The following is a 23,935-nucleotide window of genomic DNA, read 5'->3' on the forward strand; positions in this document are numbered from 1 at the left end:
TGGGCTCCTCTCTGCCCCCCCCTCCCCTCACACTGGGCCCCTCTCTCTGTCGTCCCCCCTCACACTGGGCCCCTCTCTGCACCCCCCCTCCCTCACACTGGGCCCCTCTCTGTGTCCCCCTCCTCTCACACTGGGCCCCTCTCTGTGTCCCCCTCCTCTCACACTGGGCCCCTCTCTGTGCCCCCCCCCTCCCTCACACTGGGCCCCTCTCTGTGCCCCCCTTCACACTGGGCCCTCGTCTCTGCCCCCCCCCCATCTGTCATTACATAACCCGGCCGGTCAGAGCGCAGTTCGCTGCACGGCATGCCGGGAAGAGATGTACCCGCCCCCTACTGCTCACAGCCGGGACGCCTCCTGGGAATTGTAGTCCCTGCCCCTCTCCTCCCGCCTCCGCCTACTCTCCCTGGACTACGCCTCCCATGGTGCCGCTCGGCCCCGCCCGACAACGTCACCACGCACAGCGCGCCCCGCCCCTCCCGACTCGAGTAAACAGAAACGTCAGCGGGAAGTTTTGTGGAGAAGAAAAGAAAAGAGAAAGTGAGAGAGAGCGCGCGGTACCGGGCCGGGGGCGGGGCCCGAGGGAGGTGGGCGGGGCTGTGTCCCCCCTGAGGAGCCCCAGGGAACATGGAGGGAGCAGAGTCGCCCCCGGTGGACATTGACCCGGACTTCGAGCCCCAGGCCAGGCCCCGGTCCTGCACATGGCCCCTTCCCAGGCCCGAGCTGTCCGTGGTACAGCCTGCGGGGACCCCCACCGCGGAGGAGGGGCGAGCCGAAGGAGCCGAGGCCCCGCCCCTGCCTAGTGAGAGCCCCGGGGGCCCCGGAGTGACCCCCAGGAAGGGAGGATCCAGGAGGAACGCCTGGGGGAACCAATCCTACGCCGAGCTCATCAGCCAGGCCATCGAGAGCTCCCCGGAGAAGAGGCTGACCCTGGCCCAGATCTACGACTGGATGGTGCGCACCATTCCCTACTTCAAGGACAAGGGCGACTCCAACAGCTCCGCCGGGTGGAAGGTAAGATCTCGGCCCAGGAGCTCACACTCTAATATATTCCCTACTTCAAGGACAAGGGTGACTCCAACAGCTCCGCCGGGTGGAAGGTAAGATCTCGGCCCAGGAGCTGACACTCTAATATATTCCCTACTTCAGGGACAAGGGCGACTCCAACAGCTCCGCCAGGTGGAAGGTAAGATCTCAGCCCAGGAGCTGACACTCTAATATATTCCCTACTTCAAGGACAAGGGCGACTCCAACAGCTCCTCAGGGTGGAAGGTAAGATCTCGGCCCAGGAGCTGACACTCTAATGTAACCTATCCCCTACTTCAAGGGCGACTCCAACAGCTCCACCGGGTGGAAGGTAAGACCTTGGCCCAGGAGCTGGCACTCTAATGTAACCTATCCCCTACTTCAAGGGCGACTCCAACAGCTCCGCTGGGTGGAAGGTAAGATCTCGGCCCAGGAACTCTAACCTATTCCCTACTTCAGGGACAAGGGCGACTCCAACAGCTCCACAGGGTGGAAGGTAAGACCTCGGCCCAGGAGCTGACAATCTAATATATTCCCTACTTCAGGGACAAGGGCGACTCCAACAGCTCCGCCAGGTGGAAGGTAAGATCTCGGCCCAGGAGCTGACACTCTAATGTAACCTATCCCCTACTTCAAGGGCGACTCCAACAGCTCCACCGGGTGGAAGGTAAGACCTTGGCCCAGGAGCTGACACTCTAATATACAACATACCGCACCCACAGAGCTGACACTCCGATACATACTTCGCCCCAGGAGCTGACACTCTAATGTAACCTATCCCCTACTTCAAGGGCGACTCCAACAGCTTCGCTGGGTGGAAGGTAAGATCTCGGCCCAGGAACTCTAACCTATTCCCTACTTCAGGGACAAGGGCGACTCCAACAGCTCCACAGGGTGGAAGGTAAGACCTCGGCTCAGGAGCTGACACTCTAATATATTCCCTACTTCAAGGGCGACTCCAACAGCTCCACAGGGTGGAAGGTAAGACCTCGGCCCAGGAGCTGACACTCTAATATATTCCCTACTTCAGGGACAAGGGCGACTCCAACAGCTCTGCAGGGTGGAAGGTAAGATCTCGGCCCAGGAGCTGACACTCTAATATATTCCCTACTTCAAGGGCGACTCCAACAGCTCCTCAGGGTGGAAGGTAAGACCTCGGCCCAGGAGCTGACACTCTAATGTAACCTATCCCCTACTTCAAGGGCGACTCCAACAGCTCCGCAGAGTGGAAGGTAAGACCTCGGCCCAGGAGCTGACACTCTAATATATTCCCTACTTCAAGGGCGACTCCAACAGCTCCGCAGGGTGGAAGGTAAGACCTCGGCCCAGGAGCTGACACTCTAATGTAACCTATCCCCTACTTCAAGGGCGACTCCAACAGCTCCGCAGAGTGGAAGGTAAGACCTCGGCCCAGGAGCTGACACTCTAATATATTCCCTACTTCAAGGGCGACTCCAACAGCTCCGCAGGGTGGAAGGTAAGATCTCGGCCCAGGAGCTGACACTCTAATATACAACATACCGCACCCACAGAGCTGACACTCCGATACATACTTCGCCCCAGGAGCTGACACTCTAATATATACCGTACTTCAAGAACTCCAACAGCTTTGTAGGATGGAAGGTAAGGGACTCGGCCCAGGAGCTGACACTCTAAAATACAACATACCGCACCTACTGAGCTGACACTCTAATGTGTACCGTACTTCAAGGACAAGGGCGACTCCAACAGCTCCGCTGGCATGAAGGCAAGACCTCGGCCCAGGAGCTGACACTTTAATATACGACACACCACGCCCACAGAGCTGACACTCTAATACATACAGGTGAAACTCAGAAAATGAGAATCTTGTGAAAAGGTGGAATAATCTCGGCTCAAAGTGTCCCACTCTAATCAGCTCATTCAGCCATAACACCTGCAAAGGGTTCCTGAGCCTTTCAATGGTCTCTCAGTCTGGTTCAGTAAGAATCCCAATCATGGGAAAGACTGCTGACCTGACACCATCACTGACACCCTCCATAAGGAGGGAAAGACTGCTGACCTGACACCATCACTGACACCCTCCATAAGGAGGGAAAGACTGCTGACCTGACACCATCACTGACACCCTCCATAAGGAGGGAAAGACTGCTGACCTGACACCATCACTGACACCCTCCATAAGGAGGGAAAGACTGCTGACCTGACACCATCACTGACACCCTCCATAAGGAGGGAAAGACTGCTGACCTGACACCATCACTGACACCCTCCATAAGGAGGGAAAGACTGCTGACCTGACACCATCACTGACACCCTCCATAAGGAGGGAAAGACTGCTGACCTGACACCATCACTGACACCCTCCATAAGGAGGGAAAGACTGCTGACCTGACACCATCACTGACACCCTCCATAAGGAGGTCATTGCAGAAGAAGTTGGATGTTCCCAAAGTGCTGCATCAAAGCACATTAATAGACAGTTATGTGGAAGGGAAAAGTGTGGAAGAAAAAGGTGCACAAGCAGCAGGGATGACCGCAGCCTGGAGAGGATTGTCAGGAAAAGGTGCACAAGCAGCAGGGATGACCGCAGCCTGGAGAGGATTGTCAGGAAAAGGCCATTCAGAAGTGTTGGGGACATTCACAAGGAGTGGACTGAGGCTGGAGTCAGTGCATCAAGAGCCATCACACACAGACGGATCCTGGACATGGGCTTCAAATGTCGTATTCCTCTTGTCAAGCCGCTCCTGAACAACAAACAACGTCAGAAGCGTCTTACCTGGGCTAAAGAAAAACAGACCTGGTCTGTCCTCAGTGGTCCAAAGTCCTCTTTTCTGATGAGAGCAAGTTTTGCATCTCATTTGGAGACCAAGGACCCCGAGTATGGAGGAAGAATGGAGAGGCCCGAGGACCCGAGTATGGAGGAAGAATGGAGAGGCCCAAGGACCCCGAGTATGGAGGAAGAATGGAGAGGCCCAAGGACCCCGAGTATGGAGGAAGAATGGAGAGGCCCAAGGACCCCGAGTATGGAGGAAGAATGGAGAGGCCCAAGGACCCCGAGTATGGAGGAAGAATGGAGAGGCCCGAGGACCCCGAGTATGGAGGAAGAATGGAGAGGAACAAGGACCCCGAGTATGGAGGAAGAATGGAGAGGCCCGAGGACCCCGAGTATGGAGGAAGAATGGAGAGGCCCAAGGACCCCGAGTATGGAGGAAGAATGGAGAGGCCCGAGGACCCCGAGTATGGAGGAAGAATGGAGAGGAACAAGGACCCCGAGTATGGAGGAAGAATGGAGAGGCCCGAGGACCCCGAGTATGGAGGAAGAATGGAGAGGCCCAAGGACCCCGAGTATGGAGGAAGAATGGAGAGGCCCGAGGACCCCGAGTATGGAGGAAGAATGGAGAGGCCAAGGGCCCCGAGTATGGAGGAAGAATGGAGAGGCCCGAGGACCCCCAGTATGGAGGAAGAACGGAGAGGCACAAGGACCCCCTGAGTATGGAGGAAGAATGGAGAGGCACAAGGACCCCGAGTATGGAGGAAGAATGGAGAGGCCCAAGGACCCAGAGTATGGAGGAAGAATGGAGAGGCCCAAGGACCCAGAGTATGGAGGAAGAATGGAGAGGCCCAAGGACCCCGAGTATGGAGGAAGAATGGAGAGGCCCAAGGACCCCGAGTATGGAGGAAGAATGGAGAGGCCCAAGGACCCCGAGTATGGAGGAAGAATGGAGAGGCCCAAGGACCCCGAGTATGGAGGAAGAATGGAGAGGCCCAAGGACCCCGAGTATGGAGGAAGAATGGAGAGGCCCAAGGACCCCGAGTATGGAGGAAGAATGGAGAGGCCCAAGGACCCCGAGTATGGAGGAAGAATGGAGAGGCCCAAGGACCCCGAGTATGGAGGAAGAATGGAGAGGCCCAAGGACCCCGAGTATGGAGGAAGAATGGAGAGGCACAAGGACCCCGAGTATGGAGGAAGAATGGAGAGGCCCAAGGACCCCGAGTATGGAGGAAGAATGGAGAGGCACACACTGCAAGATGCTTGAAGTCCAGTGTGAAGTTTCCACAGTCGGTGTTGATTTGGGGAGCCATGTCATCTGCTGGTGTTGGTCCACTGTGCTTCATTAAGTCCAGGGTCACCGCAGCCGTCTACCAGGAGATTTTGGAGCACTTCATGCTTCCTTCTGCAGACCAGCTTTATGGGGATGCTGACTTCATTTTCCAGCAGGACTTGGCACCTCCCACACTGCCAAAAGCACCAAAACCTGGTTCAATGACCGTGGGATTACTGTGCTTGATTGGCCAGCAAACTCGCCTGACCTGAACCCCATAGAGAATCTATGGGGCATTGCCAAGAGAAAGATGAGAGACATGAGACCGAACAATGCAGAAGAGCTGAAGGCCGCTATTGAAGCATCCTGGTCTTCCATAACACCTCAGCAGTGCCACAGGCTGATAGCTTCCATGCCACGCCGCATTGAGGCAGTAATTGCTGCAAAAGGGGCCCCAACCAAGTCCTGAGTACATATGCAGCTTCTACTTTTCAGAGGTGCGATATTGTTCTATGTACAATCCGTGTTTTATTGATTGCATGGAATATTCTCATTTTCTGAGATTGTGGATTTGGGGTTTTCATGAGCTGTAAGCCATAATCATCACAATGATGACAAATCACGGCTTGAACTATCTTGCTTTGCATGGAATGAGTCTCATATATTAGTGTCACCTTTTAAGTTGCTGCACTGAAATCAATGAATGAATGAATGCACCAGATTCTCATTTTTCGAGTTTCACCTGCACCTCGTCCCAGGAGCTGACACTCTGATATAATACACTGCCCACAGAGTGCACACTTCAACACACACCCCACCCACAGAGCTGACACTTCAATATATACCTCGTCCCAGGAGCTGACACTCTGATATAATACATACATTTCCCACAGAGCGCACAGTTCAACACACACCTCACCCACAGAGCTGACACTCTAATATATACCTCGTCCCAGGAGCTGACACTCCAGTACATACCGATGTATGACATACCATACTTCAACGACAAGGGTGACTTCAACAGCTCCGCAGGGTGGAAGGTAGGAGATTTGTCCACAGAGCTGACACTCTGATACACACCCCATCCGCAGAGCTGACACTCTGATACATACCCCGTCCGCAGAGCTGACACTCTGATACATTCCCCGTCCGCAGAGCTGACACTCTGATACATTCCCCGTCCGCAGAGCTGACACTCTGATACATTCCCCGTCCGCAGAGCTGACACTCTGATACACACCCCATCCGCAGAGCTGACACTCTGATACATTCCCCGTCCGCAGAGCTGACACTCTGATACATTCCCCGTCCGCAGAGCTGACACTCTGATACATTCCCCGTCCGCAGAGCTGACACTCTGATACATTCCCCGTCCGCAGAGCTGACACTCTGATACATTCCCCGTCCGCAGAGCTGACACTCTGATACATTCCCCGTCTGCAGAGCTGACACTCTGATACATTCCCCGTCCGCAGAGCTGACACTCTGATACATTCCCCGTCCGCAGAGCTGACACTCTGATACATTCCCCGTCCGCAGAGCTGACACTCTGATACATTCCCCGTCCGCAGAGCTGACACTCTGGTACATTCCCCGTCCGCAGAGCTGACACTCTGGTACATTCCCCGTCCGCAGAGCTGACACTCCAATATAAGTAACACCTAGTGATAATTGTAACATTGTATCTTTACCTCCACTTCCTGTCCCGGTGAGGACTGGCGCGGTGTATCTTTACCTGCACTTCCTGTCCCGGTGAGGACTGGCGCGGTGTATCTTTACCTGCACTTCCTGTCCCGGTGAGGACTGGCGCGGTGTATCTTTACCTGCACTTCCTGTCCCGGTGAGGACCGGCCGCGGTGTATCTTTACCTGCACTTCCTGTCCCGGTGAGGACTGGCACGGTGTATCTTTACCTCCACTTCCTGTCCCGGTGAGGACCGGCGCGGTGTATCTTTACCTCCACTTCCTGTCCCGCTGAGGACCGGCGCGGTGTATCTTTACCTCCACTTCCTGTCCCGCTGAGGACCGGCGCGTTGTATCTTTACCTCCACTTCCTGTCCCGGTGAGGACCGGCGTATCTTTACCTGCACTTCCTGTCCCGGTGAGGACCGGCGCGGTGTATCTTTACCTGCACTTCCTGTCCCGGTGAGGACCGGCGCGTTGTATCTTTACCTGCACTTCCTGTCCCGGTGAGGACCAGCACGTTGTATCTTTACCTCCACTTCCTGTCCCGGTGAGGACTGGCGCGGTGTATCTTTACCTCCACTTCCTGTCCTGATAGATTTTTTTCTCATGTCCTGGCACAACAGAAACTTGGAGGAAAGTTCTGCAAAGCGATAGCCGGGACCTCGCCTGAGTCCTCATGTGCTGTAGACGTGTGTGGGAGGTGGGAAGGTGATTGTGATTTAACTGCATTAGTTCCAGGGCAGAGGACCAGTCACCAGTAGTGTTTCCCCGCAACTGATCTCCCCATTTCTGACTCACCATGCCTTGTTCTGTACTGTGTCTCTGTGTGGAGGCAGCCATCTTGGTAGAGGCAGGGCTTTGCTTCCTCATCTCAGAGATGCCCTCCTGAAGACTGGTGGGGTGATGAGAGGTTAGGAGGGAGCACAGATCCACAGAATGGTGGAAGTAGAAGCTGGGAGATCCTTCCACTACATTTCCTCAGGTACAGCTTCCCATCCAGCAAGGAGCAGCACAGTAGTGACATCACCAAATCTCACCCCAAATATGGTGAGACCAGCAGTCAGAGGGTGCAGTACCTTAGATGATCTCACACTGCAAATGTTCAGCTATGAGGAAACAGAACAGGAGCGCCTAGGCGCGGGAGGTGTGCCGCTCTCGGGAGCGCCTAGGCGCGGGAGGTGCGCCGCTCTCGGGAGCGCCTAGGGGCGGGAGGTGCGCCGCTCTCGGGAGCGCCTAGGGGCGGGAGGTGCGCCGCTCTCGGGAGCGCCTAGGGGCGGGAGGTGCGCCGCTCTCGGGAGCGCCTAGGGGCGGGAGGTGCGCCGGCGTCGGGAGAGCCTAGGCGCGGGAGGTGCGCCGGCGTGGGGAGCGCCTTGGCACTGACTGCGTTGTCACCTGAGCACCCCGTCACCTAGCAATGGCTGGGAGCTGGTAGGACAAGCTGTTGATCAGAGTGACAGCCTGATGTAGTGATCACATGATTACAAGCCCCTCCTACCACCCTCCAGCATTAAGATCACTTTAAAGGGCCAGCTCCCAGTTGCGAGTGTCTCTGGCCGCGGCAGTTAAAGGGTTCAATCTTTTTGTTAGCGGATTGATACTTCTTTGTTGCGAGGACATTGGTAGGTGTGTGGTCACTGAACTGCCTGGGGTGGGGTCCACTGAACTGCCTGGGGTGGGGTCCACTGAACTGCCTGGGGTGGAGTCACTAAACTGCCTGGGGTGGGGTCCACTGAACTGCCTGGGGTGGGGTCCACTGAACTGCCTGGGGTGGGGTCCACTGAACTGCCTGGGGTGGGGTGCACTAAACTGCCTGGGGTGGGGTCCACTGAACTGCCTGGGGTGGGGTCCACTGAACTGCCTGGGGTGGAGTCCACTGAACTGCCTGGGGTGGGGTCCAGTGAACTGCTGGGGTGGGGTCACTGAACTGCTAGGGGTAGGTTTACTGAACTGCCTGGGGTGGGGTCCACTGAACTGCCTGGGGTAGGTTTACTGAACTGCCTGGGGTGGGGTCCACTGAACTGCCTGGGGTGGGGTCCACTGAACTGCCTGGGGTGGGGTCCAGTGAACTGCCTGGGGTGGGGTCACTGAACTGCTAGGGGTAGGTTTACTGAACTGCCTGGGGTGGGGTCCACTGAACTGCCTGGGGTGGGGCCACTGAACTGCCTGGGGTGGGGTCCACTGAACTGCCTGGGGTGGGGTCCACTGAACTGCCTGGGGTGGGGTCCACTGAACTGCCTGGGGTGTGGTCATAGGAAGATATTGATGGAAATAAAGGTGTCTGAAGGAAGTATTTGGTATTCTGCGGATTTCTGTAACAATGTATCGGTTTGATTGTCTTTCTGTTTGGTGTATTTGATTGTCTTTTTCCTGTTCTTCTCCAGAACTCGATCCGCCACAACCTGTCCCTACACAGCAAGTTCATAAAGGTGCACAACGAGGCGACCGGGAAGAGCTCCTGGTGGATGCTGAACCCGGAGGGCGGAAAGAGCGGGAAAGCGCCGCGTCGCAGAGCCGCCTCCATGGACAACAGCAGCAAACTTGCAAAAGCCCGTAATAAAGTATCGAAGAAGAAGGCCCAGGGTCCCGGAGAACCTCCCGCCGGAAGTCCCAGCTCCCAGTCCTCCAAATGGCCCGGCAGTCCCTCGAACAGCACGGACGATCCCGACGTATGGACCAGCTTCCGGTCTCGCACGGGTTCCAACGCCAGTAATCTCAGCCTTCGGCTGTCCCCCATCCTGACCGAACAGGACGACGCGGCGGAGGACGACCTCCACTCCTCGCTGAGCTTTTCCGATAGCGTCCCACCAACCGTCTCTGAGGAGCTGGAACTTATCGATGGGCTGACCATGCTGTCGTCGGGGGCTCCCTTACCAACCGCGCCACAGTCTATGTTACCGACACCTCCCAGCTTCTCCATGCGCCCTCCCCAGCCTCTCTCCTTTGGTAATTCTCTGTTCAGTCCGGTTGACGTCTCTCCGGTGCCGAGTTCCGGCCATTTCCCGCGACCTCAGACTCTGGAAGCCCTTCTGACCTCGGACTCCCCTCCACCCAGCAATGTGCTGATGAGTCAGGTGGACCCGGTGCTGGCTCAGAGCGGCGGGCAGAATTTACTTCTCCTGGGCGGTCAGAACAAACTCAGAAGCCCCGAGCACCCAGGGGTCCCTCTGAACGCTCCGACACCACCAAATAATCTCCCGTTGTTGGGGCTTCCTCTGGCGCCCTCTGTGCCGCTCCCCAGGCCACACTCATTTCCCGCCGTCTCGGAACGTCTTCCCATCGATCTGGACATTGACATGTTCCTCGAGAACCTGGAATGTGACGTGGACTACATCATCAACAACGAGCTGATGGACGAAGGCGGCCTGGACTTCAACTTCGATCCCTTACACCCCGGTACCAACCAGAGCAACAACCAGAGCTGGCTGCCCAGTTAAAGCCAGGTATGTCCCTGTCCCGTGTTCACACTGACAACGCATAAAGTTGTGTGAAAAAAAGAAACATTTTTTGTATGAAATTTCCAAAACCGAAAATTCAGGATGCACTTGGCCCAAAAACCAAAATCTATCATCTAATCCCCCATCTATAGTCCATACTGGCCGGCTCCTCCCCCATCTATAGTCTGTACTGGCCGGCTCCTCCCCCATCTATAGTCCGTACTGGCCGGCTCCTCCCCTTCCCGTCCTGCAGCTCTCCCCCATCTACAGTCCCTGCTACTCTCCCCCTTCTACAGTCCCTGCTGGCCGGCTCCTCCCCCTCCTGTCCTGCAGCTCTCCCCCATCTACAGTCCCTGCTACTCTCCCCCATCTACAGTCCCTGCTGGCCGGCTCCTCCCCCTCCTGTGCTGCAGTTCTCCCCCATCTACAGTCCCTGCTGGCCGGCTCCTCCCCCTCCTGTGCTGCAGTTCTCCCCCATCTACAGTCCCTGCTGGCCGCCTTCTCCTCTCCTGCAGCTCTCCCTCATCTACAGTCCCTGCTGGCCGCCTTCTCCTCTCCTGCAGCTCTCCCTCATCTACAGTCCCTGCTGGCCTCCTCCCCCCTCCTGTCCTGCAGCTCTCCCCCATCTACAGTCCCTGCTGAATGGCTCCTCCTCCCTCCTGTCCTGCAGCTCTCCCCCATCTATAGCTCCTGCTGACTGGCTCCTCCCTCCTGTCCAGCAGCTCTCCCCCATCTACAGTCCCTGCTGACTACCTCCTCCCCCCTCCTGTCCTGCAGCTCTCCCCCATCTATAGCTCCTGCTGACTGGCTCCTCCCTCCTTCTGTCCAGCAGCTCTCCCCCCATCTACAGTCCCTGCTGGCCACCTCCTCCCCCATCCTGTCCTGCAGTTCTCCCCCATCTACAGTCCCTGCTGACCACCTCCTCCCCCATCCTGTCCTGCAGCTCTCCCCCATCTACAGTCCCTGCTGGCCTGCTCCTCCCCCTCCTGTCCTGCAGTTCTCCCCCATCTACAGTCCCTGCTGGCTCCTCCCCCTCCTGTCCTGCAGTTCTCCCCCATCTACAGTCCCTGCTGGCTCCTCCCCCTCCTGTTCTGCAGTTCTCCCCCTCCCCATCTACAGACCCTGCTGGCCGCCTCCTCTCCCCTCTCCTCCCAGTCACCATTTAGGATCGGGAGTCGGATCTCAATCATGTGACTGCTTCAACAGCCAATCTCAGCCGTCACATGATTGAATGCTTTTTCTGCCGGCTGCAGATCCCCTCTCTCAGCGTGGTCTCCCTGTGCTGCTTCTCCCTCTCCCCGTCTGAGCTCTGCTGTGCTGCATGAGGCTGATGTCACTGCGGTGTGTGGGGAAGTCCAGGGCTGCATTGTGTGTCTTCTGCCTGCCTGGGGTTCAGCTTTCATTTCTCTCCATTCTTTTGAACAGATTTCTTGGAAGGCGGATCCCCCCGTCACCGGCTAGAAGGACGGGATCCTTGCAGGGTGCTATCCTATGAGAACACGAGGTCACCTGTCCACAGAACAGCGTCCTATCAGAACATGGCACACAGGGTCACCTGACCCCACAGTACGACGTCCTATCAGAACACAGCATACAAAGTCACCTGACCTGCAGTACAACGTCCTATCAGAACACAGAATACAAGGTCACCTGACCCCACAGTACGACGTCCTATCAGAACACAGCATACAAAGTCACCTGACCTGCAGTACAACGTCCTATCAGAACACAGAATACGAGGTCATCTGACCCCACTGTACGACATCCTATCAGAACGCAGCATACAAGGTCACCTGACCCCACAGTATGACGTCCTATCAGAATACAGCATACAAGGTCACCTGACCCCACAGTATGACGTCCTATCAGAACACAGCATACGAGGTCACCTGACCCCACAGTACGACGTCCTATCAGAATACAGCATACGAGGTCACCTGACCCCACAGTATGACGTCCTATCAGAACACAGCATACGTGGTCACCTGACCCCACAGTACGACATCCTATCAAAATACAGCAGAATACAGCATACAAGGTCACCTGACCCCACAGTACGACGTCCTATCAGAATACAGCATACAAGGTCACCTGACCCCACAGTACGACGTCCTATCAGAATACAGCATACAAGGTCACCTGACCCCACAGTATGACGTCCTATCAGAACACAGCATACGAGGTCACCTGACCCCACAGTATGACGTCCTATCAGAACACAGCATACGAGGTCACCTGACCCCACAGACCAACGTCCTATCAGAACACAGCATACAAGGTCACCTGACCCCACAGACCAACGTCCTATCAGAACACAGCATACAAGGTCACCTGACCAGTCACAGTATGACAACCTATCAGACGACAGCATACAAGGTCACCTGACCCCACAGACCAACGTCCTATCAGAACAAAGCATACAAAGTCACATGACCTCACAGGACGACGTCCTATCAGAACACAGCATACGAGGTCACCTGACCCCACAGTGCGACGTCCTATCAGAACACAGCATACAAGGTCACCTGACCCCACAGTATGACGTCCTATCAGAACACAGCATACAAGGTCACCTGACATCTCACAGTATGACAACCTATCAGAACACAGCATACAAGGTCACCTGACCCCACAGACCGACGTCCTATCAGAACACAGCATACAAGGTCACCTGACCCCACAGTACGACGTCCTATCAGAACACAGCATACAAGGTCACCTGACCCCACAGACCGACGTCCTATCAGAACACAGCATACAAGGTCACCTGACCCCACAGACCGACGTCCTATCAGAACACAGCATACAAGGTCACATGACCTCACAGACCGACGTCCTATCAGAACACAGCATACAAGGTCACCTGACCCCACAGTGCGACGACGTACCAGAATCTCCTGAGCTGCAGCGCACACGAAGCTTCCCGGTGCCATGGGCGGAGCCAGCGCGTGTTCCAGAAGCCACACCCTGAGGGACGTCTGGCTGTGCCATACATCGAGTCGCAGCAGAGCACAGGACATGACGCACCGAGCGCAGACCGCGCCCTCACGCCAACGCCGGCCATCTTGTTTCCCGCCTACAGACTTGTGACGGCGCCCTCGCCTTAGCGACCTCATGACTGGGAGGAGGCCGGTCCCCGTCGCTGCGATCTCACCGGCATCCAACCACGGAACCATTTCACGGAACGCGTACAATTCCCCGCCGCTCGCCCTCCTGCTGTAAGAATACTTTTTTCATATGGTTTATATTAAATTGTGTACAGAGAGGTGCAGGCACCAACACTAACCCCTCCCCCGCTCACCCCGGCCACACCCATTTCATCTTTTATTACAGACATTTTGGGGCTATAACTCGTTTTTATACTAATTTGTATTTGTAGATCTGGGAGGAGAGGAAGTCGGTACTTACTGATCCGCTAAAACACTAAACGCTCTAAACTGGGGGTGGAACCCCCCTCCCCCCCTTCTCTAATCCTTTTATATCCTTTCCTGAACTTCCTGTTTAGTCCGAAGCCTGGAGCAGCCTTTCCCAGCCGCCCCGCCCCGGAGGAGCCCCCCCGCAATTCATCATCTCAGGGAACCCCCCGCTATATAATGATCAGTTCACGGGAAGGTGGAGGTCATCATTTCAGATGTATCGCTTGTTATACCTTTTTATATCGGGGGGGTTAGACTTTTTTTTTTTTTACTTTTTTCAGTATAGAATTTTTTCAGTCTTTTTTTCACCCAGAGCTGATTACCACCCCCCTCCCCCTCCCCCGTACATCAATATGATCTATGAAAATGAAGGAAGGTTATTGGCCAGAAAATTGTAGCGATCACCCCCCACATTGGTGGTCAGTGGAGGTATACCCCCCACATTGGTGGTCTGTGGAGATGTACCCCCCCACATTGGTGGTCAGTGGAGGTATACCCCCCACATTGGTGGTCTGTGGAGATGTACCCCCCCACATTGGTGGTCAGTGGAGGTATACCCCCCACATTGGTGGTCAGTGGAGATGTACCCCCCACATTGGTGGTCAGTGGAGGTATACCCCCCACATTGGTGGTCAGTGGAGATGTAACCCCCCACACATTGGTGGTCAGTGGAGATATACCCCCCACATTGGTGGTCAGTGGAGGTATACCCCCCACATTGGTGGTCAGTGGAGATGTAACCCCCCACACATTGGTGGTCAGTGGAGATATACCCCCCACATTGGTGGTCAGTGGAGATGTAACCCCCCACACATTGGTGGTCAGTGGAGATGTACCTCCCTCCCACACACATTGGTGGTCAGTGGAAATTTACCTCTCTACATTTGTGGTCAGAGGGGAAACGCCCCCTTTACATTGGTGGTCAGAGGGAGGGGAAATGCCCATCTACATTGGTGGTCAGAGGGGAAATGCCCCCCTACATTGGTGGCCAGTGGAGATATACCCCCTACATTGGTGGTCAGTGGAGATGTACCCCCCTACTTGGTTGTGGTTAGAGTGGAAATGCCCCCTTACATTGGTGACCAGTGGAGATATACCCCCCTACATTGGTGGTCAGTGGAGGTATTCCCCCCTACATAGGTGGTCAGTGGAGGTATACCCCCCTACATTGGTGACCAGTGGAGATATACCCCCCTACATTGGTGGTCAGTGGAGGTATTCCCCCTACATTGGTAGTCATTGGAGATGTACCCCCCCACATGGTTGTGGTTAGAGTGGAAATGCCCCCTTACATTGGTGGTCAGAGGGGAACTACCCCCCTTACATTGGTGGTCAGAGGGGAACTACCCCCCTGACATTGGTGGTCCATGTAGAAGTAACCCCTCACGTGGTCAGTGGGAGTTCAGTCTCAGTGCTCGTTGAACCCCTCGAATCCTCCGGAGGACCCCGAGTTGGGGAAGGCTGCTCTAGAAGGAACCCTTTTGGATTTCTATATGAAATATTCTATTTTTGAAGAGAGAGTCCTTTACATTTGTAGAAATGGCGCCCGCCGTATTTTTACCGCCCTTTGTACGATGACAGAATAGTATTTTCTTGGAATGGCGGGCTCTGTGGGGCCTGAAGAGGGTTATTTTTGTACCTTTTTTTTGTATTTTTAGGTAAGGAAGATAGAATTGTATTCTCAGTACTGGACTAAAGAGCTGACACTCTAAGCTGAACTCCGGGATAGTTTACAGATTTCCCCTTCCTGTCCTTGTCTGAGAAAAAGCCAGCCGGTCATTTCTTTTCCAGGGTTTGTATAATTCTTCCATGATGTCATCGCTGTATACAGGAGACTGCGGCTAGGCCCGGGCACCATGAGGAGGGATTGAGGAAAGGCAGACGTCCCTCTCGCTGCTTCATCAATCTACAGTAGATCATAGGATGGGAGTTGTGCTGATTATTAGGTGTGCGTGTGGGCGGGCACACATTCTAGCAGGCGGGAGTGGGTGGGACAGACTAGGAGCTTCCTGACCTGTCTGTCAGCTATGATGTAATGGTGGGCGGGACAGATAAAGAATCTCCTGGACTGTCAGCTATGATGTAATGGTGGGCGGGACAGATAAAGAATCTCCTGGACTGTCAGCTATGATGTAATGGTGGGCGGGACAGATAAAGAATCTCCTGGACTGTCAGCTATGATGTAATGGGGGCGGGACAGATAAAGAATCTCCTGGACTGTCAGCTATGATGTAATGGGGGCGGGACAGATAAAGAATCTCCTGGACTGTTCAGGCTATAATGTTATGGAGGGCAGGGCAAATCAAGAGTCTCTTGGCCTGTGAGTCATGCTATGATGTAATGGGGGCGGGACAGATAAAAGAATCTCCTGGACTGTCATCTATGATGTAATGGTGGGTGGGTCAGAGGAAAGAATCTCCTGGACAGTCAGTTTTGATGTGATGGTGGGCGGGACAGATAAATTAATCTCCTGGACTGTCAGCTATGATGTAATGGTGGGTGGGACAGAGGAAAGAATCTCCTGAACTGTCAGCTATGATGTAATGGTGGGTGGGACAGAGGAAAGAATCTCCTGAACTGTCAGCTATGATGTAATGGTGGGTGGGACAGAGGAAAGAATCTCCTGAACTGTCAGCTAAAATGTCATGGAGGGCGAGGCAAACCAAGAGTCTCTTGGACTGACAGCTATGATGTAATGGTGGGCGGGGCAATCCAAGAGTCTCCTGGCCTGTCAGTCAGCTATGATGTAATGGTGGGCAGGGCAATCCAAGAGTCTCCTGGCGTGACAGGTATGATGTAATGGTGGGCGGGACAACCCAAGAGTCTCCTGGCGTGACAGGTATGATGTAATGGTGGGCGGGACAACCCAAGAGTCTCCTGGCCTGTCAGGTATGATGTAATGGTGGGCGGGGCAATCCAAGAGTCTCCTGGTCTGTCAGTCAGGTATGATGTAATGGTGGGCGGGGCAGTCCAAGAGTCTCCTGGCCTGTCAGTCAGGTATGATGTAATGGTGGGCGGGGCATTCCAAGAGTCTCCTGGCGTGACAGGTATGATGTAATGGTGGGCGGGGAAATCCAAGAGTCTCCTGGCCTGTCAGTCAGCTATGATGTAATGGTGGGCGGGACAACCCAAGTCTCCTGGCCTGTCAATCAATTTAGACAGGATGCTGCGATTGGTGGGGGAATGACATCGCTGTTACAAGTCACCAGCGCCCTCTTCTGCACAGCGTGTGAACTGCGCGGAGCCCTGGCAATGCTGCAATGACACATTGAGCCTTCTATTGATTGTGTGATCACAGCAGATCAGATCTGACAGAGGAAGGAACAGACATTACAATGCCGACAAAACATTTCCTCCCGGAGTTCAGCTTTCTTTTCTCGATAACCTTCTATCCATAGCGCCTTACGTGTCCCCCGCAGACAGGGAATAGAAGGGCTCGTGGGGGGGGGGGGGCGCGGGATAACGTACCTTATCTTTCCGAATGATATTAATGCTCTTACAGCTACTTCATCGAAGGAGAATATCGATTGTAGGTTGTGCTTTATCGGTAAGGCAAGAGGTTTTATTGTAAAAGTGTGAATTTCTACATTGTAAGAGAAGGTATTCCATTAAAACGTGTGTTCAATCTGATCTCGTGTGTTCAATTCGCTCATGTGTGTTCAATCCGCCCCCGTGTGTTCAATCCGCCCCCGTGTGTTCAATCCGCCCCCGTGTGTTCAATTCGCTCATGTGTGTTCAATCCGCCCCCGTGTGTTCAATCCGCCCCCGTGTGTTCAATTCGCTCATGTGTGTTCAATCCGCCCCCGTGTGTTCAATTCGCTCATGTGTGTTCAATCCGCCCCCGTGTGTTCAATCCGCCCCCGTGTGTTCAATCCGCTCATGTGTTCAATCCGCCCCCGTGTGTTCAATCCGCTCATGTGTTCAATCCGCCCCCGTGTGTTCAGTCCACCCCCATGTGTTCAATCTGATCTCGTGTGCTCAATCCACTCATGTGTGTTCAATCCGTCCCTGTGTATTCAATCCACCCCTGTGTGTTCAATCCCCTCTTGTGTGTTCAATCTGCTCCCGTGTGTTCAATTCGCTCATGTGTTCAATCCGCTTTTGTGTTCAATCCGCTCTCGTGTGTTTAGTCCCCTCTTGTGTGTTCAATTCGCTCATGTGTGTTTAATCCGCCCCTGTGTATTCAATCCGCCCCCGTGTGTTTAATTCACTCTCGTGTGTTCAATCCTCTCGTGTGTTCAATCCTCTCGTGTGTTCAAGCTGCTCTCATTTGTTCAATCCGCTCCCGTGTGTTCAATCCCCTCTCGTATGTTGCCCCCCCCCCTCCCGGCAGAAGTGACCCGGTGGCAGCCGGCGACTGGGGAGTAGTGGAGGCAAAGGAACAGCAGGAGCTGGGATCCATAAGAGGTGGCTGGATGGTGTCACTCCCCCCCCCCCCCTTCCCGGACCTCATCATCTTGAGCCATCCACGACAGGTTAGTGGGTGTCCAATTGTATGGGGAAGGGGGGTAGGTGGGGGGCATCCGGGGAGGGGGTGGGCAGATGATTTTTGTCTTGCCTAGGGCAGCACAAAAATGAAATACAACACTGGGAGAGAGAGGAGGTGGAGGGCCTGGCAGGAGAACAGAGGAGGGGAGAGTAGGTCATGACCATTGGGGGAAAAAGACGAGGTGTCAGGAGAGCATTGTGACCCAGATACGGGAGGAGCGAGGAGGTGTTGGGTAGGGGGTGTAGTCCAGATGGGGAGGGAGTCGGGGCGGGTAGAGATCATGGCCTGGAGGAGGTGTTGGGTAGGGGTTGTAGTCCAGGTGGGGAGGGAGTCGGGCGGGTAGAGATCATGGCCTGGAGGAAGTGTTGGGTAGGGGTTGTAGTCCAGATGGGGAGGGAGTCGGGGAGGGTAGAGATCATGGCCTGGAGGAGGTGTTGGGTAGGGGGTGTAGTCCAGATGGGGAGGGAGTCGGGGGGTAGAGATCATGGCCTGGAGGAGGTGTTGGGTAGGGGTTGTAGTCCAGATGGGGAGGGAGTCAGCGGGTAGAGATCATGGCCTGGAGTAGGTGTTGGGTAGGGGTTGTAGTCCAGATGGGGAGGGAGTCGGGTGGTAGAGATCATGGCCTGGAGGAGGTGTTGGGTAGGGGTTGTAGTCCAGATGGGGAGGGAGTCGGGTGGTAGAGATCATGGCCTGGAGGATGTGAGAGCAGAATGAGCATTCTACATAGAAGACCAGCACTCCATTATGAGGTCTATCTGCCTTTATTGGTCACCTTCATGCAGCCATATAACGTGCCGCCATCATCACATTGGGTTCCATCACGTCCTCCATGTGGTTTTTGGGGATTTTGAAGTACATGAAGTTCCCATCATCGATATTTTTACTGAAGAAAGATATTTTCAGATATTAAAGTCTTGTCTCGCACTTATATATACAATCTGAACTAATAAAGCTTTTGGTCTCAGAATCTGCTTTATTGTTGGGGGGGGGGGGGGGAGTGCAGTGAGCAATATCTCGCAGAACTCTGAGGTGCCATAATAAGAAAGCCCATACTCACACCACGAGGGCCTTATTGCAGTGCTTGTAGGCATGCTGGTACTTTGTAGGCAGAAGACTCTACTCGAATAGGCTCATGAGGTTGCATTAAAGGGTTACTCCACCCAAAAGTGATATTTCAGCACCAACAGGTGGTGCTGTCCATCATAAGACCTGTGGGTGGTGCTAAGCATGTCCTACCACTGTGGAGGAGGATTACTAGTGGCCACAATGCTGATAATCCTCTAAAGCACTTTACATGAACAAAGGTGTTCTCTAGGGTTGAGGTCATGGTTCTGTGCAGGACACTCGAGCTCCTGGGATTGGGATGGCTCTATCACTGTTATTTCTGGAATGTTTTAAGCATGAACCTTCAAAAACAGAACTGATGTTGGATGAGAAGACCTGGATCTCCGTCTGCGTTCCAAAACATCCCAAGGTGTTCAGTAGGGTTGAGGTTGGGGCTCTGTGCAGAGCACTCGAGTTGGGCATCCTGTCCTATAACCCTGGTCCCTTTATGTTGCTCTACCAGCCTCCACACTTCTGGGAAGGCTTTCCACAAGACTTTGGAGGGTTGCTGTGGGAATTTGTACCCATTTGTAAGGTCAGGTACTGATGCTGAATGAGAAGAGCTGGCTTGCCTTTGGGATTCCAATTCATCCCAAAGGTGTTCTGTAGGGTTGAGGTCAGGGCTCTGTGTGGAAGAACTCGAGTGTCCTGCACAGAGCCTTGACCTCCACCTTACTTTTTGGAAGACCTCTGGTATAAGGTCTTCTTATCCAGCATCAATATCTGCCTTTAACCATACGGAATACCTTTGGTTGTTGTTGACCTCTCTCCCCCCTAATATTGTGGCTATACCGTCCTCCACTCTTCTGGGAAGGTTTCCATAAGATTTTGGAGGGTGCCTTTTGGGAATTTGTGCCCATTTGTGAGGTCAGGTACTGATGCTGAATGGGCTTGCCTTTGGGATTCCAATTCATCCCAAAGGTGTTCTGTAGGGTTGAGGTCAGGGCTCTGTGTAGAACATTTGGGTTCCTAGAGGACCTCAATCCTACTAAACACCTTTGAAATGAGAAGACCTCATCCTAAAGGTTTTAGGGTTAAGGGCAGGAACTGAAGTTTGATAAGTCCTTATACAAAAGGTCTTCCAAAACAGGGTTGCGGTCAGGGCTCTGTACAGGACAATCAAGCCCCTCCAGGCCAAACTGGTACAACCATGTTTTTTTTATGGAGCCAGCTCCACTCTTCTGGCTCACAATCACCGTTCCAATTCATCTCAAAGGTGTTCACTAGGGTTGAGATCATGGTTCTGTGCAGGACACTCGAGCTCCTGCCGGACCTCAAACCTATTGAACACCTTTGAGATGACTTCTTCTCATCCATAGGGTGAAGGGCAGGTACTGATGCTGGATAAAAACATTACACCAAAGGTCTTTCAAAGAAAGGTTGAGGTCAGGGCTCTGTGCAGGACACTGGAGTTCCTCCACCCATTGCACGTATATGAGTTTGTTGGACATCAATCCCAAAACCATGACCATTATGGAGTTGCCATCCCTATGACCATGTATATCTACCTGACCCCTTTGTGGCCTTTAAATCCTCCCATTTTTCTGGCAAGAATTTCCACAAGATTTTGTTGTCTGTGGGAATTTGTGTCCATTTGTGAGGTCAGGAACTAATGTTGGATGAGAAGAGCGGCCTCACGGGCACCAAAAAAAAAGATCTGGCTAGCAGTCAACATTCCAGTTCATCTTAAAGGTGTTCAGTGGGGTTGAGGTCAGGGCTCTGTACAGGACACTGGAGTTCCTCCACACCAAACTGGTCATTCATGTCTTTATGGAGTTGGTTTTGTACACAGGGGACAGTCATGGGGGAACAGAAAAAGGTCTTCACCAAACTGGTCATCCATGTCTTTATGCAGCTGGCTTTGTACACGGGGGACAGTCATGGGGGAAGAGAAAAGGGTCTTCACCAAACTGGTCATCTATGTATGGAGCTGGCTTTGTACACGGGGGACAGTCATGGGAGAAGAGAAAAGGGTCTTCACCAAACTGGTCATCCATGTCTTTATGGAGCTGGCTTTATACACAGGGGACAGTCATGGGGGACAGAAAAGGGTCTTCACCAAACTGGTACCACAAGGCTGGAAGAGCACAATTGTCTACAACAGTTTTTCTCAACCTTTTTTCAGTCAAGGCACCCTTTAAAATTATGGGCAGTCTTGAGGGGCCCCATTCCAAAATGTAAAAAAACGATTCTAATAGTTGTATATAACGCAGCAACACCCACACACGTAGGACCCCCAACGCTAGCGGTGATTTATTCTTTCAAATCAAATACACTTTTGCACGCTGGTCCTGACTAGTACTCCAATGTTTCTCCTCTCCCTCAGTTTTTCTCCATCACTGAACAAATGTGACCCCAGCACTGAAAGAGCGGGGCGGGGGAGGGTCAAACAAGGATGCTGTGCAGGCAACTGACATCCTCCTTATCAGCTGATGATGTCATGGGTTGTCAGGACGTCGGTGGCTGGAAGGTCATAATGGCGCCCAATGGAAACCTGTGGCTTTGTGTAACTAAAAGTCTGGCTTCTTCTACCAGCTGGCTGGTGTACAAGTTTTGGGCAACTTTTAGACATCTTGCCAGGACACCCCTGAAGAAACCTCAAGGCACCCCAGGGTGTCAGGACACCGTGGTTGAGAAAGGCTGGTCTACACTCCAGTAGAGTACAGAAACCATTGGTGGTCAGATAGACTTTTCTACGTTTCTAACATTCTAAGATATCATGGATGTTGTTTTGTATTAATATTTTACACGTCGCTGCGATCAAAAAACGTTCCGGAAACTCACCCCCCCGCCAATGAAACACCCCCCCCCCCAATGAAACTCACCCCCCCCCCCCCAATGAAGTGGTGGAAGGAAGATGGCTTATTGGTCAGCTGCCAATAACTTGGCCTTGTGGGCCTTGAAAAGCTTTTGATGACTTTTCTCTATGGACTTGCACTGGGCCTTCAGAAGGTCTGTGGGAAAGAACATGGAGTTTGTTTGGACCTTCACACCATAATACATCATCACAACAGCAACTTATTCTACAGCTCATGGGGGGCCGCCCTCCAGATCAGGAGTGGGGAACAGTCTCAATATATGGAGAGGCCCCTGAGATTACCAAAGGGTCAGACATAGTATAGGAGACGGTCAGAGACTGCAGACATAGTACAGGAGATGGTCAGAGACTGCGGACATAGTACAGGAGATGACCGGAGACTGCAGACACAGTACAGGAGATGACCAGAGACTGCGGACATAGTACAGAAGACAGTCAGAGACTGCAGACACAGTACAGGAGATGACCAGAGACTGCGGACACAGTACAGGAGATGACCAGAGACTGCGGACACAGTACAGGAGATGACCAGAGACTGCGGACAGGGTACAGGAGATGACCAGAGACTGCGGACACAGTACAGAAGACAGTCAGAGACTGCAGACACAGTACAGGAGATGACCAGAGACTGCAGACACAATACAGGAGATGACCAGAGACTGCGGACACAGTACAGGAGATGACCAGAGACTGCGGACACAGTACAGGAGATGACCAGAGACTGCAGACATAGTACAGGAGATGACCAGAGACTGCGGACACAGTACAGGAGATGACCAGAGACTGCGGACACAGTACAGGAGGTGACCAGAGACTGCGGACACAGTACAGGAGATGACCAGAGACTGCGGACACAGTACAGGAGATGACCAGAGACTGCAGACACAGTACAGGAGATGACCAGAGACTGCAGACATAGTACAGGAGATGACCAGAGACTGCGGACACAGTACAGGAGATGACCAGAGACTGCGGACACAGTACAGGAGATGACCAGAGACTGCAGACACAGTACAGGAGATGACCAGAGACTGCGGACAGTACAGGAGATGACCAGAGACTGCAGACACAGTACAGGAGATGACCAGAGACTGCAGACATAGTACAGGAGATGACCAGAGACTGCGGACACAGTACAGGAGATGACCAGAGACTGCGGACACAGTACAGGAGATGACCAGAGACTGCGGACACGGTACAGGAGACGGTCAGAGACTGCGGACACGGTACAGGAGATGACCAGAGACTGCGGACATAGTACAGGAGATGACCAGAGACTGCGGACACAGTACAGGAGATGACCAGAGACTGCGGACACAGTACAGGAGATGACCAGAGACTGCGGACACAGTACAGGAGATGACCAGAGACTGCGGACATAGTACAGGAGATGACCAGAGACTGCGGACAGTACAGGGATGACCAGAGACTGCGGACACGGTACAGGAGATGGTCAGAGACTGCGGACACAGTACAGGAGATGACCAGAGACTGCGGACACAGTACAGGAGACGGTCAGAGACTGCGGACACGGTACAGGAGATGACCAGAGACTGCGGACATAGTACAGGAGATGACCAGAGACTGCGGACACAGTACAGGAGATGACCAGAGACTGCGGACATAGTACAGGAGATGACCAGAGACTGCGGACACAGTACAGGAGATGACCAGAGACTGCGGACATAGTACAGGAGATGACCAGAGACTGCGGACATAGTACAGGAGATGACCAGAGACTGCAGACACAGTACAGGAGACGGTCAGAGACTGCGGACATAGTACAGGAGATGACCAGAGACTGCGGACACAGTACAGGGATGACCAGAGACTGCGGACATAGTACAGGAGATGACCAGAGACTGCAGACACAGTACAGGAGATGACCAGAGACTGCGGACACAGTACAGGAGATGGTCAGAGACTGCGGACACAGTACAG

General features: G+C 53.7%; 1 protein-coding gene across 6 annotated transcripts; it reads left to right on the forward strand.

Annotated features, from left to right (window-relative positions):
* The first annotated feature begins 305 nt into the window (after positions 1–305).
* LOC149428224 (forkhead box protein O4-like) lies at positions 306–17,213 on the forward strand. Of its 6 annotated transcripts, XR_016310834.1 has the most exons (5): positions 306–1,011; positions 9,115–10,173; positions 11,593–14,012; positions 14,165–14,194; positions 14,258–17,213. XR_016310834.1 is itself a non-coding variant. In XM_089667580.1 (3 exons), exons 1-2 carry the CDS (start codon positions 625–627, stop codon positions 10,165–10,167), a joined length of 1,440 nt encoding a protein of 479 aa, XP_089523706.1. In that variant the 5' UTR covers positions 306–624; the 3' UTR covers positions 10,168–10,173; positions 11,593–17,213. The 6 variants fall into 6 exon arrangements, 1 of the variants encoding a protein (XP_089523706.1); XR_016310830.1 differs by having other exon boundaries at positions 11,593–14,194; XR_016310831.1 differs by having other exon boundaries at positions 11,593–14,073; positions 14,165–17,213.
* The last annotated feature ends 6,722 nt before the right edge of the window (positions 17,214–23,935 follow it).

The sequence above is a fragment of the Staurois parvus genome, unplaced genomic scaffold (assembly GCF_062004578.1).
Source record: "Staurois parvus isolate SC_StPar_1 unplaced genomic scaffold, SC_StPar_1.0 ptg003386l, whole genome shotgun sequence".
Taxonomy (NCBI): Eukaryota; Metazoa; Chordata; class Amphibia; order Anura; family Ranidae; genus Staurois; species Staurois parvus.

What these genes read in the sequence shown, in the direction of transcription:
- LOC149428224 (XM_089667580.1), top strand. Translation starts at nt 625, where the DNA reads ATGGAGGGAGCAGAGTCGCCCCCGGTGGACATTGACCCGGACTTCGAG. An exon ending in ACAGCTCCGCCGGGTGGAAG is followed by an intron (nt 1,012 to 9,114) that starts GTAAGATCTCGG and finishes GTTCTTCTCCAG; the next exon opens with AACTCGATCCGCCACAACCT.